A 20,828-nucleotide genomic window follows, 5' to 3' on the forward strand; every position below is an offset into this window, starting at 1 on the left:
AGAAAGCTCTTCCCTCTACTGCCTGGGTGGGCATGTTGGCTTGCTCTGGCCTCACTCAGTGTCTCTCTTTGTCCCCGCCTCTTCGCATTGTCCCACTCTTAGTTTGCCATGCCTGTTCAGAACAAGTAAGCAGAGGAATGAACTGCTGGTGGCACTGAAGCAGCTGTAGGCAGTTCCTGGCTGTGTAAGTGACTCTGGCCCTGCTTGGGATAACTGTCTAAGACAGCCTGTAGGCTTCAGCACCTGCAAATGAACAGTCCCCATGCTACACAGGTTTGAGGTGACCAAATTTCCTAAAGGGAAAACAGGATACCATGTGGTGCAGGCCTGAGCTCTTCCCCCTTCACCTCCCCCCCAAGGGAATGGCCCAAGCCACTCGCCTGAACCCACCCTTCCCATGCATGGGGCTGGCACAAGCCCCTTGCCTGAGCCCTGCTGCCTGCAGGGGAGATGGGGGGCAAGCAGGGCTCAGGTGAGCAGCGATGCACATACCAGATAGGATGACCGTATTTCCCAAAGGCTGGGGCTGCTCTGCCCTCCCCCCACGTGAGGCTGGGGCTGGTGTCGCTGCCCTGCCTCCCTCCTCCTGTGGTGGCTGGCATTGCCGCTAGCCCCCCTGCACATTCCTCCACACCCCACTTTTTTTTTAAACACAAAAGTGGACATTTGTTCCATTTGCTCTTGCCAACTGATCAAGTCTGCAAGAGCCAACGAGACAAATGTCCACTTTTGCCAAAAAAGTCGGGATGGCTGGGACAGGGCTTAAAAAAGAGACTGTCCAGGCCAAAACAGGACATATGGTCACCCTACACAGACTCCTTGCCTGCACTGTGCTCTTTGCCCTATCACTCCCCCCATGATTTGCTCCAGGCCCTGTAGCCACCCTTCACTTTTGCTGCTAGCAACGAGGAGCACCAAGGTGCAGTGATTGCAGCAGCAGTAATCAAGGTTCCCATGTGAATAACACAATCCAGCCCAGCCAGGAAAGCTTCAGGTTTCAGAGCCAGTGACTGGAGGCTGGAACAGACTGCCAGGTACCTGGAGCTGAGTACAGCTACAGCCAGCAAAACTTTCCCAGGCTGAATGCTGGGAAGGGATGAGGGGATTGCGGAGCTCCTTTAGAGCAGGAGCAGTGGTAAGGACATATGAAGTTATCATCCACAAGAGACATTATGTTATCATCATCCTCCACATGAGCTTTAGACCCAGCGCAGACCTGTCTTCGCCTCACATTTTTGCTCTTTCCTACACATTTTGGCAAGCCCTCTATATATTTGGTCTCTATGGCAGGGCTACACTAGAAAAAATTGCTGGCAAAAACTGTAATGTAGATGCAGTTATACTGGCAAAAGAGTTCTTTTATTTCTATGGCTTATTCTGTTCAGGGAACTGGTTACTAACAAAAGAACTCTTTTGCTGGAATAAGCTGCGTCTACATGAGGGGGGTTTGCCAGTATAATTCTACAGTATCTTTATACTGGCAAAGCCTTTTTAAGAATAGACAAGGCTTAGAAAACTGAGCTATGATACAGGAAATAAATAGCAGTCCTGGGGTAGGCCTAGGAAAGGACAGATTAGAGGAAACCCTTGAAAAAGGTCAGTAGAAAAGAATGTGGTCTCATGCACTCAAGAGCACATGGATCTTGCTTCGGGATCCAGTGTCAGGGCCTAAATAGACAGATGTGTCAAACAGCCACAGATTGTTTTGCATGATGAGGAGAAAGTTAATATAAGGTGTTGCAGGGTTATTCTTTTTTCATTTTTAAATTAGGTAATAGATTAAATTTAAGGGTTAATACAAGTAGGTGTTGTGAAATACAGGCGTTTTAAAGAGGGATTTGAATGAATAGAGTCTGGTACCTTTGCTCACTGGGATGGGAGTTCCAAGCACAGAGATGAGAACAGGAATGATATGAAGATAGAAGTGAGGTTGGATGCTTGAGTGAAGCAAAGAAGAGGTGTAATAAAAAATGAGTGCAAAGATGTTGGGAGAGGTGGAGTACTGTATGCAGTGCATTGAAAGTGAGGGATAGAGGCTACAAGTTAATACAGAAGGTGAGGGATGCCAGCAGAGGGCTTTGAAGGATTGGGTGATGTTCTGAGTAGCAGTCAGTACATCCTTCTAAAACAAAAGGAAGAACTGCAAATCTCAAGAGAACCCACACGATATTTTGTCATTATCCCATATGTGGGATGCTGTAGGCTGGATCCCAAGAAATGCTATGCAAGTGCAGAGTGCCCTCAACTCCCATTGACTTCAGGATGCTCAGCAGGCCTCTACCCTCTGTGAGGACTGGTCAACTTGTCTGTTGCAAGGACACATCATGTTTCTTACCTAGAAGGTCTGTCCAGGCCTTTGTCTGGAGAAGGGTGATATAAGGAGGTCTGTGAAAACAAATAGGTCCATCCGTTAAACTTTTGCACTGGAAAAAAGTGTGACATTTTCCAGGGATGTTGTCTGGGACCATTCATTAAATTAGTGACCCTAAGATGAGCCCCATAAAAATCAGACTATCATGATTAATGTCCTATGCACTGCAGACTACAGGTTCAATGATATTTCACAAGAGAATTTATACCATTTTTAAAAGAGCTCCATAAAATTTCTTACCACACTTTCAGTTATATCTTTCAATTTAAAATACCAATTCAGGACTTTCTATTTGCTTTTTCATAATTTGCTACACTATGATTGAAATTGATTACAAGTGGAGATATATAAAATCTAAAAAGAAAATTTTCATCTGCATATAAAGACCCACAGAATTTCCTCCAATTACTCACCGAAGTATCGATGTGAATTAAAGCTGGAAACTCTTCGTAAATGTAGCTGAAAGAGCAATCATTTTTGTGGCCATTTGCTGGCCATTCTAAATTCATTTTAAGAACCGTTCTTTTCACAGAGGCCTAATGCCTTTTCATTGCTTTAACAGTAGCTATTGCATGACACCTGAAAGATGAAATGCAGTGCTACCCTGAAATATTTTTAACTTGTCAACGTAATTTCAATCTTAAGTGACAAATACTTTAAAACCATTCACTTAATAGGTTTCAAAACTGCAGCCAGAATTAGAGTTACGTAGCACTAGTTTGTGGTAGCTAGAAAAGGAATCGTCTTGTCCCCATGGTGCCTCTTCAAGGCCACAAAGCTAGTCAGTGAAATGTTAAGCCAGTGAACTGTAAATAGAATTTTCACATGGCTTCATATGCTGCAGGATCCACTTTTCTCTGTATAGAAAAAGTATAGGGTGTGCTGCAATCCTATAGAAGAATTATGGTCTTCTTAAATGCTTTGCCATTGCATATATCAATTTTTTAAAAAGGACTGGATTCAAAGTTAAAAATATAGTCAAACTAATTTTTAGTAACATGTTACATCACACCTCTAGAGGTCATCCTTGGTTTAAGAAACATTTAGGAATTGATTTTGCATTACCACAGACATTCAGCACAGCATGAGCATTCTATAATCACAGTCAACAATACCTAAATATAATGGGTTCTATAAGGACCAGATATACCCGAGATTCTTCAGAGGCAGTAGTCTGAAATTAGTTTTCAGTAGTCCTCATTCTTTAAAGCTTCAGATCACATACTAAACAATTCCACCAAAACACAAACGAACATAATTTACTGTATTATTCACTAAACTTTATCACATTTTAAAAGTAGAGAAAGCCACACAAATTTGGATAAAATATGAACATAACATTGCCTAAAACTTGCAACGGATCCCAAATTTTTCCAGACATTTTAAACAGCTTCAGATGATTCAGAACTTTTTGGTTTTTGATGGGAATGGAAGTTGAGATGAAAGTAGCTGAAAGTAATTACAAGATCAGTTTCAGAAGAAAGAGCTTCAGATTAGCTCTGGATGAGGACCAAAACTTGTGGATGTTTATCTGAAATAAACTTTTTGCTTTACTCATCAATATTTATTTGTATTAATTATTATTATTAATAAATACCTATGCTACTGTAGTGACCAGAGTCCCCAATTGGGATCAAGCTCCCATTGTACTAGGTGCTGTACAAACACATATCAAAACACAGTCTCTGCTGTACAGAATTTACAAATTGAAGACAAGGATGAAGAGAGAGGATACCATCTACTACATTTTTTATGCATTTGAAAAAAGTTTTGATTACTACAAATACATAACCTAAGTGCCAGCTATCATCATCTTGCCCCACAACCAATCAACAATTATTTATTTTACTCTTATATGCATGATGGCAGAACTGGATCCAGTGGAGACCTTTATTATTTACAGTGTATAATTTAAGGGCCGTATCCTGCTATCAGTTTTTGCATGCTGCTCTTGGTCAGCTGATTTCAACTGGGAGCTCCACGAATGGATCAGTGGCAGGATATAATGTTAGCAGACAAGACTGTAGCAAGTCTGAGGTTTCACTGGAAGATAGTATAGCCTTGTGGATAGGGCATTGGATATGGACTCAGAAGACCTAGATTGTATTCCCAGCTCTGCCACTGGACTGCTGTGTGACCTTGGGCAAGTCCTTGGAGTCCCTTTGTTAAAATTCTGTCACCACACTGAAGGGAGACCTGGGGCAATTTCACTACCTGTGATGGAGTTCATCCCTCTGGATACTGTTATAGCATCTCAACAAAGATGATTTCTCCCTAGGGCTCTTAAACTGCTTCAGAAGAGCAAATTGCATACTGTTGTCATGCACCAGATTGCACCTAATGGCAGGTATTTTCATTATTTTAAATTGAAGGGGAAAAAAAGAAGAGAAAAAAGGAATTGAATCCTTTGTCCCTCATCCTTCCTCTCTGCAGTGCATGCAACATTGGAAAACAAGGTTTATCAGACTAAGGGGAAATATTTTTGTGGAATCCCATGTTAAAATACTGGTGGCATACCACTGTACTCCTGTGCCACAGAGAGAAGAGGATAACTGAAAATGAAAACAAAATAGGATGCCTAAGCACTTGTGCTACACAAAGGGCCTTGTTTGGGTATTATGCCCAAAACAACCCCAAAGCGTATGCAGCAGGAGAGCATGATGGATGTACATGCAATCAAAAAGTGCTGTCTGATACACAATAGGAAGAAGTAGGTGACACCACTGATACCTGGAGTAAGTTATTACAGGAGCTAGGCTTTGCACATTAACATTGCTTCAGGCAACATTAACTTGCAATGTGTGGCTTATACAAATAGCAGATTTCTCTATTCCTCATCCACTGCTCCTACCAGCTTTGGTCATAAGGCACTGTGCTGAAGCATACACATTCATGGAATGATGGATGGTGTGGACCAGTGTTCCCAGAAGTATGGCTCTGTCCACATGGCATGACTGCTTTAGCAATGGCCTTTTCGGTGGAAGACTGTGCCGCTATTGTTGGCCATGTGCCCGGCTTTTTCTAACATTAGGAACTTATATCAGCTAAGATGGTTTGCTACGAATTGTGTCCTCTTCCCATGAAGCTTTTTGTGTACCCCATGTACACCCTTTCCCATGAGAGGAGAGCTTTCAGCTCTTAGAACATAGTCCTTTTTGGTCATGACAATACAAATAATGTTTTAAATTAGCTTCTCTTTTGTTTCTCACAGACACACTTTTTTTCTGCTAACAACGGAAAGACATTGCTTGCAGGTTTCAATGTCCCAGAGAAAGATGGGTCTCCAAATCTTTTTGTCATCTGGCTTGGTAAAGTGTTAATTCATTACTTTATATTATTGCCTGCTGCTAGCTGATTAGTGTAATGCATTTTGGAAGAGATAAAATAATTCGTTAATTGGATTAAAAAAATGAAAAACAGAAATAGATGAATGCAGACCAAAGTCTCTGAGGCCTGGTAACCCATATGAAGAAATAATTTTATCTGCAGATTAGAGTGAAGCTTACCGTGAGAAACTAGTCCCAATAATCCATGTTTTGCATGGAACAAAGCATCACAATACAACCTCTCCATATGCTGCTGAAATAGAGGACTGCATTTTTAAGCCAAATCTATTACCAAGCTCTATTAATAATACTTTAGTGTTTTCATAGATATTAAACCTGTTAATAGATCTCCGGAATTTGTCCTTATTTCATTTTCTAAAGATTTGGAATTAGTTTAGGGCTGATGAAGAATGCCAGCCTGGCATGTTCAAAAATCGTGAGTCAGACAGTTTAAAAACATGATAAATATTGAATGCTTTTTATTTGCTCCTTGGTTTTTGAGTCTTTATGATTCATGTTTTCAAGCTTTTCTCTGCAACCATGAGGACTAAAAACTTACTTTTTAAAAAAATGGAGATTGAGATTCTCAAATAAACTATCTGACTCCAGGAGCTGGGATTCTAAGAATAACACCAAATATTGCAATACATGGAATACAATTGTGAGAATTTGCCAACACTGAGAAAGTTACACTTACAGGCATAGAAACCAAAGTTCTCTGTTTATTTGCACAACATGACAGAGCAAAGTCCTCAGCAGTTTTGTATGCTTTCCCATACTGTCCCATTGACGCATGTCAAGCATGTGGAGGGACCACATTTATATGATGTAAATGTAACTTAGTTCCCATACCCAGTCTTGGTCTCAAGACTGACAAAGTGTGGCCGTCTAATCTATATTGCACCAATCATAATCATAGGGAGGCACCAATACAAGAGTTTGAGCTTGTGTGGTCCTAGTTAGAGCTATGTTCACTGCCATAACAGTTGCAGATTAATACCAAAGGTGGATTTTCTTATGATATCCCCTTTCCTCTAGAAATCAGAGTGAGACCATCAACTCACATGGTATTAGTCACCAGACACAGAGAGTGATGACTTTAGATCACTTGTAGTGGCCCTTCAAGGAGTGCAGACTGTGGGGACTACAATGTAAACTCCAGCCAAACCTGAACCAAGGAGGACAGAGCCCATTAAAAGTGTAAAGAACTACTATGTCAGCTGACGCTGTAGTTGAACAACAACATTTTTTGCTACCCAGCATTGGGACCAGACTGTGATTGGATGAGATGTAACCTCTCACCCCCGCCTTGGTCCACAGAAGGGCCCATCACAATAGCAGTCCCTGTGAGTAGGGACTGTTCAGTTTTTGTTCTTTCCCAGGAGCAAATCATCAGGGCTCGAAGTAGGGAGGAGGTAGGGCCTTGTCCCCCGGTCAGCAGCCCAACAAGTCAGAGCCCTAGCCTTTATGAATCATAGTAGGATTGTGCCCCCTGAGGTACACTCTCTCTGGGTGCTCTCAGGGGCAGTGTGACTTCACCCTGTCTCCTATGACAGCCTGTCTGTAAATCACACAATCAAGCCCTTACCTTCTAAGATTTTTGTTTATTCTCCAACAAACTCTCCAGGTTGGTAAACAAGGGCATGAGTGTGATCAAAACTAAGACAGACAAAAGTGCATGCTGGCTGCCTTATGTGAGCTCTTTCCTTTCCTCCCTTCAAGACACTGAATCACTTTGATCTTACCCTTCCTTTTCTCTTTAATTTGTGTTTGACTCCCTCTTTGAAGCATTTTGTGCATATGAAAGATGCTATAGTACACCACATCGTACTTACACCATAGTTTTACATTTTCATGTACAGGATCCTCTAAAAATAAGTGGAGAGTGTATACATTTGACTGCTTACAAAGCTCCTACAGGTGAAGCTGTGTAGAAGGTGGCTAAAGGGGGAGGGCATGCCCTGTGTGGTGGAAGGCATTATGTCTTGGAAGGACAGGAGCTGGTATCAATGTTTCTAGCAACACTGTAGGGATCCTCAAAAACAACAAGGAGTCCAGTGGCACCTTAAAGACTAACAGATTTATTTGGGCATAAGCTTTCATGGGTAAAAAGAAACCTCACTTCTAGGGATCCTGTTCATTAGTTGCCACATGCCATTGTCCTTTCTACCACTTCCAGGAGCTGTCCAATGCACAGCAAGCCACATCCATCAACCCACCTACACATATTCTTTGGGATGTTCAGTACTGCCTAAAGTTCTTGTGCCCCTACTTCCTATACTGCCAACTAATAAAAGGGTAATTTGTAAAATAGCTCAATATAGGAATTAAGCTTTACAAAATGTTGATTTTTTTTTTAGGCAAAGCACTTCAGCACATCCTTAATTCCTCCTTATTCAAAAAAGCACTTAAGCACGTGCTCAAAGTTAAGCATGTATCTGATTGCTTTCCTGACCAGGGGATGTTTTGCCAAATCAGGGCCTTTATGGTGACTGATAACAGAGCTAGGAAAAATTGGTGAAAGTTTTTCTGTGTCCCCATGAAAATCAGTGTTGATTTTTGGCCATTTATTTGTCATGACTTTGCTCCCCTGAAATTTTGTTTAATCCACTAAATTTCACAAACATTGTATTTTTGAACAAAGTATTGTTGTTTTAAATATTTTCACGAACACCTAAAGTGAAAAATATTTTAGGAAATATTTTTTCAAGAATCACTGCAATTTCACAGACACTCACTTTAAAAAATAGACATGTTTTGTAAATTAAATAAACACAAAACCAACACATTAGTTATAAATATTTTACCCAGCTCTACTGGGCACAAACTCCCCTGGGGGGGAGGGATAGCTCAGTGGTTTGAGCATTAACCTGCTAAACCCAGGGTTGTGAGTTCAATCCTTGAGGAGGCCATTTAGGGATCTGGGGCAAAAATCTGTCAGGGGATTGGTCCTGCTTTGAGCAGGGGGTTGGACTAGATGACCTCCTGAGGTCCCTTCCAAACCTGATATTCTATGATTCTATATCCAGGGTGATTCAAATGGCTTCCTCTGTTATCGACTGAGTGCCCTCAAGACAAGGAGTTGAGGTTTTTGTCAGGTTGCTGAGACTAAAAGCACACTTGAATAGTCTGCAATGCAGTGAACAATGAGGGGCCATGTTTTTCTTTTAATCCTTGAAGACAATTTTTTTTGGATGGGGGAATGGAAGCTAATCAAGAATCATGAATGACTTAAAACCACATTGTGACAGGACACTGTCTTGTGCTCAAGTACAACATGACATGGGACAAAAAAGAAAAGAAAATCTGGATCTGTCCCATTTAGTGCAAGGCAATGGCAGTCAGTCCTGTACTTAATTCTGATGTTATTTAATCAGAATCATGACAACTATCTATTCTTCAGTTACTAATTTACAGCCACAATTCATTGCTGGTTTTCTTGGCTAGGAAATCTAATTATAAATATTTCAGTGAAAAAAAGCTCATCCAACGTGACTTTCACTTGAAGGCTATAATTTGCCACCAGATATATTAATCACAAATCCTGTTCTTGTAGACTGGGTTAATTGGTATCTAAAATCAATGCATAACTGAGGAAGTGGGAATATATTAAGATTTAGAAACATATGGTTTATTTTTTAATTTTGAATGTGACTCTCGGTGGTTTTGGAATATGGACTCAGTTTCTAGTGTAATAAGAACATCATCCATATGCGCTAGTGATCTGGAAAGATATAAAGACAAAGATAAAATGATACCAAATTATGAATGGCCCAGGAGTTATTGGTAGGAAACCACTGAACATTAACAAACTCAGATATGACTAGTGAGTGTCATGCTCTTGTTTCCCAAGCAAATCGTCTGAACAAGAAAGAATGCTTCATTTACCTCATTGGAAACACCGGGAGAATTGTCTTGAACATAGTCCAAAAGCTTTTTAGGAGGCTGCACCATATAAGCAGAAGTGTAGAGATGAAATGGAGGAGTATCAATGGCAGCAAGGAATGAAACATGTGGAGAAGGTGACATAGTTAGAAACTGAGTGTTGACAGCATCAGATACAAGAGTGACACATATGCAGCAAAATGGGGGTTCACTGGAAGGAAGAGCGTGGTACAATAATTTTGCAATAATATCAAGCATCTTAATAAAATGTTAGTAATTTTAGTGAGTAAAACTTCCAACTTAAAATGTGAATAGTTGAATTAATACCAACAGTTTAAAAACTGGTGGGACAGAAGAATGTAGAATAAAGGATTGAGTATTTATGGCCTGCTGGTGAAATTTCTATATGGACTTTACCTTATAGAGGATATTAATGACAACTAGTGATATTTTTGTCTCTAGATAGAAATTTTTTTAGCCTGCCTACGCCCTGCCTACATATGGATGAATGATGATAAAAACAGTTTTAAAAGCTAGATAAAATGAGGTTAAAGTTAGTCTGTTTGATGAAAATATTACAGACTGTTGGACTACAAATTAAAAAAATACTTAAATATCAAATGCATTGTTTCAGTGAAAAAAAATAAAGACTCAAAGAGTGTGCAGTTTCAAGTAGATGTCTAGTTTAAATTAAAACTAACAACACCTATTTAAGTATAAAATTATATATCCTGCACGTATGTGTGTGTGGGCGAGAGAGAGGCACACGCATACAAAACAGGCACCATTTAAAAATGCAACATTGGTGTATTTATCACTGTAACACTGCAGTTACTGTGGATGCTTGTGTCAATAAATGTTGACTCCCCCTCTCTCTTTGAATCCCTACCCTCCAAAAGTCAACACTTATTGCCACAAGCACCTGCATTAACTGTAGTATCGACTATACTTAGGAGGGAGATTCCATAGTGACAAGCATACCAATGTTGAGTTTCCAAATGGCGCCCATATTGTGTGGGTGTGTATGTGTATTAAAAGTAGACACATTCCTTCATACAAAACTGAGTGCTTTTGGCTTTGGAATCTATAATTTTAAAAAATGTCTTCTACTCTTGATAATTTAATCAATCTAATCTTTCCAAATGCAAAAATTTAGTAAAAGTCAAAAACAATTATGTTTTATATACAGCTGATATTACACTTAGCAACAAGTATATATCACTTATTCTATGTAGTCTATGCACCTTAATTAGTGATTAAAATCAATGTTTTGGCAGATTAAGCACTCAAAGAAAATGGCCGAATGTATACATTGGACCCAATTCTCAGGTAAAACTCCTATGGACTTCAGTGGGCTATTTTCCTGAGTTGTGAATCAAAAATTGGGCCCATATTATATAGAAACATACGTTAGCATACACTGATGAAGATGTAATACTGATGAGTTTAATGTAATGAGGAAGATAGAGGCACGTCTGTTTGGTATTTGGTGAATTGTATTTTAGCAATATTATCCTAATGTTTAAATATTAATATTCTATCCTCACTTACCGGACATCCAAACTCCAGTTCTGAAAAGAATTTATACCAGGGTTCATTTTCTAAATCTATGTCATCTGGGTTTATGTGATCAGTCTGGAGCCGTTGTGAAGGAAAAGGGAAGGAAAAGGCACACACTGAGCAAAGTGCTGGAAATGTCATGTCACATTAACACCACAAACACACACACAAAACAAATAATAGGGGAAAAGGGAATGAAATAAAACCAAAGAATGAAGATGGGATTCCATATGGAACATATTTTTGTTCAAGAGCAGTCATAGACTAACTGTTTTAAAAGGCCTCCTTTTTCAGCTTGCTCTTCCAGTGGTCATTCATAATGTTGCACAAAATATGGAAAATGTCAAACACTTTAAAAATAATTTTTCAAAAGCTGAGTATTATCTTTGGCAGCATAAACAATTAGGATCTAAAACCTATTATGTGTCCTGTAAAAGAAAGGAGCATAATTATAGAACAAATGTAATGGCTGTTTTCTTCTTTAGTGTGTACAAAAAAGTGCCCAAATTGACTAATGGGTAAATAGACACACATGATTTTAGCCATGTTGCTTTCAGCCACTCTTAGTCTTCTTATGAAAGAAGGCATGTTAATTTTGTATCTTTTCAACCTGAAGCTAAGCACACAGCACAGATAAGCAATATGCATCATGCAGGAATGATTATGTTAAAAAGCCATTTCAGCCTATGTAATGAAACTGCCATCTATTTAAATCATCTTGTTTGAAATTTATATTAGTAGTAATTATGGATTCTAAGTGCTTTGGGGTTTTTTTAAACTCTTTTGTCTAATGCAGACCTTTTGATTTCATTATTTTATATTGTCAATGCATTAATTTTCATATGAAATTTTTCACATTTTGCAGCAAAAAATGGGAACAAGTATGAATTACAGCTAGTGGGCTGCCACCTTGGCCAACACATCTGGGACTGAATTGAACAGCCCCCTCACTCCCCTTATTCTTAAACTCATATGATTGTATTTCATACCTCATAAACTAACTAAGCCAATGCCTTCCTGAAGAATTATGTTGGCGATTCAGTGGGCAACGCTGCCCTAGTCAAGTTGGAGCCAATGTCTCAATATGACATTATGGGGCATAGTTAGGGTGACCATATTTCCCAAAGGGAGAATGGGACACCACATGGGGTTAGCCCACACCCGCCCACACACCCCCTGCGGGGCTGGCCCGAGCCGCTTGCCAGAGCCTTGCCTCCCCGCCCCACACAGGGCTAGCATCGCTGCTTGCCCAAGCCCTGCCTGTCCCCCGCACAAGGCTGGTGCTGGCATTGCTGCTAGCTCAAGCCCTGACTACCCTCCGCCCAAACCCTGCCTCCCCCTCTGCATGGGGCTGGCATCGCTGCTTGCGCCCTCCTCCCCTCGCACATTCCTCTGCACCCCACTTTTTTGACAAATGCCCACTTTTGTCAAAAAAGTCAGGACAGGGCTTAAAAAAAGGAATGTCCTGGCCAAAATGGGACATATGGTCACCCTAGGCATAGTGCTATTTTTTTTCCATTAAAAATAGCGCTGTGGTCTGGACCATTTACAGTAATTAAACATCCCATGGCATTTTTCTAGCAGAAACTCAAAGGGTTTGATTTAATCACAACAGATCACCAATCTTGATCTGTTGAACAATTAACAGCACTATTGACCTATCTTGATCTAGGTATTTATACGATATTACTATAGCACCTGAGCACTACCCAAGACTACAGATTTATCCTCACAGCACTCCTCAGATGTAGGGGAAACGTTATTCCAGTTTTACAGATGGGGAACTGAAGCCCAGAGATAAATTACTTGCCTATATCACCTACCAGAGAAGGAAGTGATTTCAGATCTCCCGAGTCATACTCTTATACTCCAACCATAAGATCATCCTTCATCTCTACAATATTTATAGTTCAATATTACTATTGGCAGTCTTCTGTGATTCAGTACAACATACCTTCCAAGACTTTAACAGAAAAATTACATTGAATTTGGCTTCATGAATTGCCCAGTCCGGAATTGCTACTTTATTAGTCTTGAATTAAATGTCTATTTTAGAAGAGCACAAACTACAGAAGTCTAGTATATGATAACTGAAGAGAGATGAATACAGTACAGAGGAAAACATCTGAAAAAAATCATGAATGCAGAGAACTAATCAGTAATGCATCCTACTCTTCAAATTACAATATTTGGACTATTCCATTTTTTGCACACCTTTTTTGAAACACACCATGATTCTGAACTAGATAACCTGGGCAAAAGATAAAAAAATACTGGTTTGTCCTCATTCCCATAGACTAAGGGCTTGTCTACGCAGTGGGGTAATGTGCTCTATAGGAGTATGATTGCTAAAGTGCACTAACATACTGTGCATTAATTGGGCCATGTAGATCCTGCTGGTGCTCTAACACAGTGCTGTTTGAAACAGTACTATGTTAAGGTGCACTAGGGAACCTTTAGTGCACAACAGGAGGATCTGCACGGACCAATTAATGCACAACATGTTAGAGCGTCTTAGAAAACGCACTTCTGTAAAGCACATTATCTCATGGCATAGACAAGCCCTGAGTTACACTATATTTAAGACAGAAGAGCACTTTATATAGATTTTCATACCAAAGAGGGCATTTTTCCTTAAAGTCACATTGACATATGGAGTAGCTTAATAGTTGGTTCAGGAAATCATAGAGCTAACCTACAGTGAATCAGTGTGCTCTGGATAACAACATTTCCGGCTACACCAGCAAAGAAGTAGGTGGTGTTCCTTATAGGAAATAGATCAGTCCGACACTTGGGTTCTATGCTGCATCTCCTGAAACAGGGCGGCAAGAGAGTGCAGTATGGGGCCACATATGCCAGCCCAAAGCAGCTTCAGGGATTGGCTTCCAGACTGTTATGACCCACCAAAGCAGCCCATAGGGATTGAAGTGGAGGCCAAAATCTTACCATTCCTTCTCGTCATCCTAAAATGTCTTGATTTAAAAACAAATAGAAGGCTGTATTTCTGCTTGTTCAGAGAAAGCTGGAAATGACAGATTTGTCTGGAGTTTCACAGTCTTTGAATTGTTCAGGACCCTTATATAATATCCTGCGAAGAATAGCATGAGTACACAAAGAACTAGAACAACACGAGGCTTTCTCCATGCGGGTAAGACACATTGTTTTGTTACATATTCAGCAGCAGAGGGCAGCAAATTTAACCAAAAGGGCCTGGTGCAAGTAGTGCAACTATAGCTAACGTGGTTCTAAGTTTTTTGTAGCTATCATAGTGAGTTTGCTGGATGCTGAGCTCTGCCTCTTTTCAAGTATTGAATAGAGCTTTAGCCACACGACTTCCACTGACTATAATGGGAATCATTTGTCTGAAAAGTCTGTTCAGGGCTTTGAAAATGTACATCTTAAACTAAATCCTCCATTTCATGTGTTAGGCTCATATAAGCCAATTGCTTTCACCTGGCTGTCAGTCCCCCCTCTGCTGAATAGACCTTTTTTCCTTTGTTCTTCTCACTATGATTCTTAGAAAGGCAAATCTATTTTGACACAAGAAAATAAATTTTGGCTTTATCTCCTAAACTAGATTTGAATAGATCCAGGGTATCGAAGACATGTAAATCCTAGAAGGGTGCTATTCCCTTTATGACATGCTAGTTAACACAGACAACATTCTTGTACTTTACACTGTAACTTACTCATTCAATACATTTTTAATTACTTATAGCAGGTTGAGAATTTCTCCCACAATGCATAAAGATTTAGGAAGAATCTTTATTCTTGTGTCCTTTACAAAGAGTATTCAGCACAACATTCTATCAATGTATTTAAAACATAGGAAAAATTACTGGACAATATGGACTGCATTTTCAAAAGTGGCTTCTATATTTTCACTTGGAATTTTGCCTGGGTGACTTTGATCTATAGAAACATGCATTTACAGGCACAAACCACGTGTATATGTGAAAAGTATGTAGTTAAATGGCTACTGACCCAATTTCCTTGGATGGATGGAACCACATTCTGTGGATGGATATTCAGAGGTAAGGTTAAGGTCTCTTTGAAAATATGGCCAGTGTGTTTATCATGACTTCGTCTTAATTTGCCCCTTCTATTCTTGGTCCCTAAAAGGAATCTCTCTTTCTACTTGTTTTCTTATGGCTGTTTTGGCTCCAGGTCCATTACAGGTTGGTTAATTCTTGTGTCTTTGTGACAACAAAGCATCTCTTTAATGTGCTAGAGAGTTGAATTTCTAATTCCAGCTTAAAGGAATTTAAAATAACATTCCTGGCTGACACAATGGGCCATTTCAGTTCAAACACTGATTTTGTGTGTTGCAATTACAAGCTTGTAAAGTCAGAGCCAAACAAATCTGCATGCTGTAGGTTAAAAAACAGCCCCAAATTTCTCCACACAGGAACAAAAAAGTTTACTACTCCTTGCTGTTACTCTAAAGGACATACAGTAATACTTCTGTATTTCTACCCTTATTAAGATGAATTAATTCTCTTGCATATGAAGACAATGTGAATTTTGCATTTAAAACAACTGCAAGATCAGGCCCAGTGTAAAAAAGTTCAGACCTGAAATTGATATAACGTGAAATTATCAAACTTTGGTGTTGATTGCCCTTATATAATGAAGAACAGGAGTAATTGTGGCACCTTAGAGACTAACAAATTTATTAGAGCATAAGCTTTCGTGGACTACAGCCCACTTCTTCAGATGCATTCAGCGGCCAAAGACTAGGCCAGCCACACCTTGGCAGGCCGCCTGGATCGAGGAGCTCCAAGCGGCAGCTTCCTTCGCGGAATTCGACTCGCTCGTCGACAGGCTCACCCGCGAGCTGTCCGCGGAGATTGCCTTCAGGAGGACACCGAACCAGGAGACCACCCGGCCTGCCCCTGGACGGCCCGCCCCACACCGTGACAACAACACCAGGGGAGCTGGAAGGAGGAACACCAGCCGCCGTTTCGACCCGGCAGCGGCGTCAAGGATCCAGAAGCTGTACCGTACGAACCGCCTCAAGGCCATAAGAGAGATCCTCGACGGGCTCCCGTTGTACTGCACGATCCCGCCTGAGCGCCTCTACAACTACTTCCTCGGAGTGTTCGGCGGCGTGCCCAGGAACGACGCGCAGCGCCCGGAGTGCCTCCGCCCCCTGCCCCGCATTCCTGATGCGGATGGTCTGGAGGCCGACTTCACCCCTAAAGAGGTGACGGCCAGGCTCTCCAGAACCAAGAACACTGCACCCGGAAAAGACAGCATCCCCTACAGCCTCCTCAAGAAGCGGGACCCCGGCTGCCTCCTGCTCTCCAACATCTTTAACTTGTGCAAGCGATTCGGCCGATCCCCCACCTCCTGGAAGAAGGCCATGACCGTCTTGATTCACAAGAAGGGCGAGCGGGATGACCCCAGCAACTGGAGACCATATGCATCCGAAGAAGTGGGCTGTAGTCCACGAAAGCTTATGCTCTAATAAATTTGTTAGTCTCTAAGGTGCCACAAGTACTCCTGTTCTTTTTGCGGATACAGACTAACACAGCTGCTACTCTGAAACCTGCCCTTATATAATGTGCATTAAATACCTACTAAAAATCTACCACTTGTCACAATTTTTTTTATAAGAATCTTTTTTGTAGGACCACCAAAAACTTTCTTTGTTGGCTTTATTGCAGATGTAGACTAATACAATTTTCTTAGAACTGGCATAACATCAGTGATGCTGGTGTACAAATAAGCAAAGAACATCATCTTTAGTTCCATTAGAAATCTGGGGAAATATATTTGCCAAATGCAAAAGGATGAATTTGGTAGAGGATAAAATTTTAAGTTTGTAAGAGTAAAATAAATCCAAAGTATTAAATAGTAACTATCTTATTTTAAATTCATAAGTGATAATTCTACATACTTATTAGCCTACTGAATCAGATACTACCTTACCTGATATTTAGCCGAACTGCCTCTGCTGGAAGACTATTCCACAGCCTAACACATCTCACTGTCAAGATGCTTTTCCTAAAATTCAGTCTAAATTTTATTTTTCTTAATTTCATTCTGTTGCTCCTAGTTATACTCTCCAAAGCAGCATCCTAAATAATTCCTCTTCCTCCTCATGGTTTATACTCTTCAATATTGGTAGACATCCTCAATAGTCTCTTACCAAGTTATGCATATTCAGTCATTTTATCTTTACTCATAAGCCAATCCGCTCCAGTCCCTGATCATTTTTGTTGCTGTTCTCTGGACTCCCTCAGCTTTGTCAATATCTTTCTTTTAATGTGCCTAGAATTGAAAGCAACATGCCAGGTATGTCACACTAGAGCCACACAGAAAGGACCTATTACCTCCCTCCTTGGTGACGTGAGGCTGCTGCACACATGATGCTGCAACCTTAAATTGCATTGGCTTTTTTTGTATCCATAGCATATAGCAAATCAGTCATGATTTTGCAATCTATCACTCATAAATCTTTTTCAACATTCCTGTTTCCCAGGCTACTCCCTACCATTCAGTACATTGCTTTTGAATTATTTATCTGCAGACATATTAGTTTGCATTTTTCCAAGATGAATCTCATTTTGTTATTTTCTTCTTATGTTTCTAATCTCTCTAGGTCTCCTTGGAATGGTCACAATTTAGTATCATCTGAGAATTTCACTAGCATTCTGTTCACTTCCTCTTCTAGATCACTGAGGAAGATGTTGAATAATACTGAACCTAACATAGATTTTAGCAGAGTGTTCTACTTTCTTAACTTGATACACTGCCATGTATTATTTTCCTTTGTCTAGTCTTTTAGCCAGTTTTCAATTGAATTTGCCATGTAAGATTTAATGAATACAGTATACAATGCTTTATACAATATATTTAGATTTAATTATTGCATACTGCCTTTCTTTCGTCCATTAATATTGTAATTCTGCCAGAAAAGCAATCTATTACTTCATGTAACTTAACTTTTATAATCAATAGCAGTTACTCTCTGGAAATTTCTAAACTGATGTTATGCTGATAGCTTAGCACTGTGTTAATGGGTTTAGAAACTGCTCAAAAGGAAGCCATCTTAGTGGCAGCACACTGTATTTTGCATAAATTCCTCATTACCATTTTGAAAATTGAAATTCATAGCATTGAAACGTTCCCCTCCCAAACTTATTAATACTGTAGTTCCACTTTCACACTTTGAGAACACTTGCTGTGCAAAGAGATGATTGCCTGTAACTACATCAGCCATGTCTGATCTTGCAACCTTTTGGAGTAGTTCACTGACTGCAAAGTGTCTGTATCAGTGAGTAAGGATTACTTGTGAAAGAAAAGGTTGCAGGATTAGGCCCCAAGTCCTCCCCATCCAATCAGAAAACAAGAAAGCTTTTCTACTGGAAAAGCTTATTTTATTTGCTTAAGAAATTTCCAGCAATGTTCAAATATTTTTAGCAAAAAAATCACAACTTATTTCATCTTATCTCTTTATTAAAGTTGAAAAATTATATTATCACATTCCTCAGCATTGCAGGTCCAGAATGAAATTACTCTTGTTGTTTATTTTTCATATCACAAAGTCAAAATTTATTAGAGATGTGTGTCCTCACATGAAATAGCTCTGTAATTTTCAAAAAGCCAATTTTTACCTTCAGCCTCCCACTTCTCACTTGCTGAAGATTGTTTGCAATTGAAAAGGTTAGTAAATGGCCCTATCAGTAATACAGCCACTGTGATAGAAAAATCACTCAGCAAAAATATAATTACTTTTTCACAGAACTGTTTGTAAATTCAGCTTGACAATAAACTACCAACTCTCATAAGTCAGGGAGATTTTGGTAAATCATTAGAACTATTAATTAGTTCACTCAGTTTAAATGGCCTGTGCTGAAAAGTGAAATTTCCCTTTGAAAGAAAGTCCCAGTTCTGTAAGAGCCCTGTTTCATAGAATCACACAGTTTGCTATAGAAGCTAGTTAACCAGACCCACATTATTACATAAACCATAGAAAAATATGATGAAACAGAGCCATCAGTGCAATTATTTAACATACTGTTGACATACTATATATGCCACAATCCATGCATGCAATACATTTATTTATTTTTAGATTAATAAAATGAGCCCTCTGAATTTATGTATAATAATACTAATATAATACTGATATAATATTGTAATACTAATATTATAATACCACATATAATATTTACATAAATTCCCCCTTTAAACATGACTCCATCAACCATTCCATCTCGTGGAAAAAAGATAACATGATATGCATCAAGCTCCATAAATTATGGGGTATTGGAACACTACCAGGGTACAGTAGAAGAGCTGGTTGCATATGCCTTTTCAGTGAATGGAAACTTAGATTAGTGATAATTTTGCAAGCATTAGATTTCAGCCTTATTAGACATGCTTGTGAGGAATATCACAACTACAGACATATGGCTCAGAAAACAGCAATACAATTTTTTTAGTCACAGGTTAGTGTACAGCCAACCAATGTTCTTGAGATGATACCATTAGGCACATATCCAGAAAACACACTGTAGGATTTTTTTTTCTGGACTATCTAGTGACATACCACCGCAGCCACGTGCATAACTCCTATGTTAATCATATGTGTTGATAAAATTATTGTAAACAGGTGACAAACTGACTGCTGGATATGCATTCAAATTGCTACAAGTAATTTCCATGAACTTACATCTAACATGTGAAATCTAAAAGGAGTTTAATTTCTCACAGTGATTCTTTGACTTCTTTTTAATGCCAAAGAAGCTAAATTGAACAAGTAAATCAAGCCAGTCCCAAATTATCCATACAACCATCCAGGAGGATCTAGGCAGAATTTACCACGTGAGCTGACCAAACTCCAAATACAAAAATGGATATTCAATACTAACTAGTTATAATTTACAGTTAAAATAATAAGCAAAAATTTAACTCCCTCTAAGCCTTTTGTTGTGGGAAAACGTTTCAAATACACCTCTTACCGGTCTTTCATGTTCAAGAATTGATGATTTCCCCGGCTCGTATTCAAAAATACTTCTTGGTTCAGAACGGAATTTGCGGGTATCTACTTTTCTGTCAGGAGGATCCCAGTCATTTCTAAATAACAAATATAAACAGTTGAGCGAGATTGTCTTTTCCATCAACACTGCAGCTCTGTAAAAGGCATCTACATATGTCAGGAGTTACACTGCACCATACAATTTGCTCTCTCTTCCCAACCTCAGTCATGAAAGTTACAACCAACCTCACCAGGTTACGCAATAGTAGAAAACATGCAGATTTTAGTCTACTGGATGTTGATTTTATTCTACATTTTTAGTACATACTAGAGATAAAATCCTTCTTGTCTCACTCACACAGTTAGTCCACTGACTTCAAGGGGCTATTCACAAGAGGAAAGTGAACAGGATTTGGCCCAAAATGCATGAATAGAATATTAAGACAGAGACATAACCCTCAAAAGGAAGGAATTATGAATTAAGCAAAGCTTATCCCCCTTAACTTACTCCATGTGTCTATGCCTGTGTCTACACTAGCCTTTTTCTTTCCTACTATTGCTAACACTGGTGCAGTTTTACTGGTGATAGCAATAGTGGGGATGCTAGTGTAACGTTTGTTCCACAGTAAATCTGAAATTTATATAGAGAGGTTTTTATGCATTTGAAATGTACATTAAAAGTAGCAAACATGACTAA

At 39.5% G+C, this 20,828-nt stretch overlaps 1 protein-coding gene and 1 long non-coding RNA gene across 51 annotated transcripts in view; one reads left to right on the forward strand and one right to left on the reverse strand.

Moving 5' to 3' along the window:
* SORBS2 (sorbin and SH3 domain containing 2) overlaps positions 1-20,828 on the reverse strand; it is a 291,973-nt gene that overhangs the window by 44,702 nt on the left and 226,443 nt on the right. For 20 of the 50 annotated variants that reach the window (XM_065597974.1, XM_065597968.1, XM_065597957.1 and 17 more), the window contains 2 exons: positions 20,115-20,229; positions 2,336-2,385 (listed from right to left, as the gene is read on the reverse strand). In XM_065597974.1, the coding sequence (XP_065454046.1) occupies positions 2,336-2,385; positions 20,115-20,229 (165 nt within the window). Of the gene's footprint in view, positions 1-2,335; positions 2,386-9,585; positions 9,643-11,133; positions 11,218-15,126; positions 15,157-20,114; positions 20,230-20,828 lie in introns of all 50 variants that reach the window. The other 30 variants (XM_042841983.2, XM_042841984.2, XM_065597946.1 and 27 more) reach the window with 3 other exon arrangements.
* LOC135983966 (uncharacterized) overlaps positions 1-20,828 on the forward strand; it is a 59,373-nt gene that overhangs the window by 26,773 nt on the left and 11,772 nt on the right. The window lies entirely within an intron of this gene.

The sequence above is a fragment of the Chrysemys picta genome, chromosome 5, assembly GCF_011386835.1.
Source record: "Chrysemys picta bellii isolate R12L10 chromosome 5, ASM1138683v2, whole genome shotgun sequence".
Lineage (NCBI taxonomy): Eukaryota > Metazoa > Chordata > Testudines > Emydidae > Chrysemys > Chrysemys picta.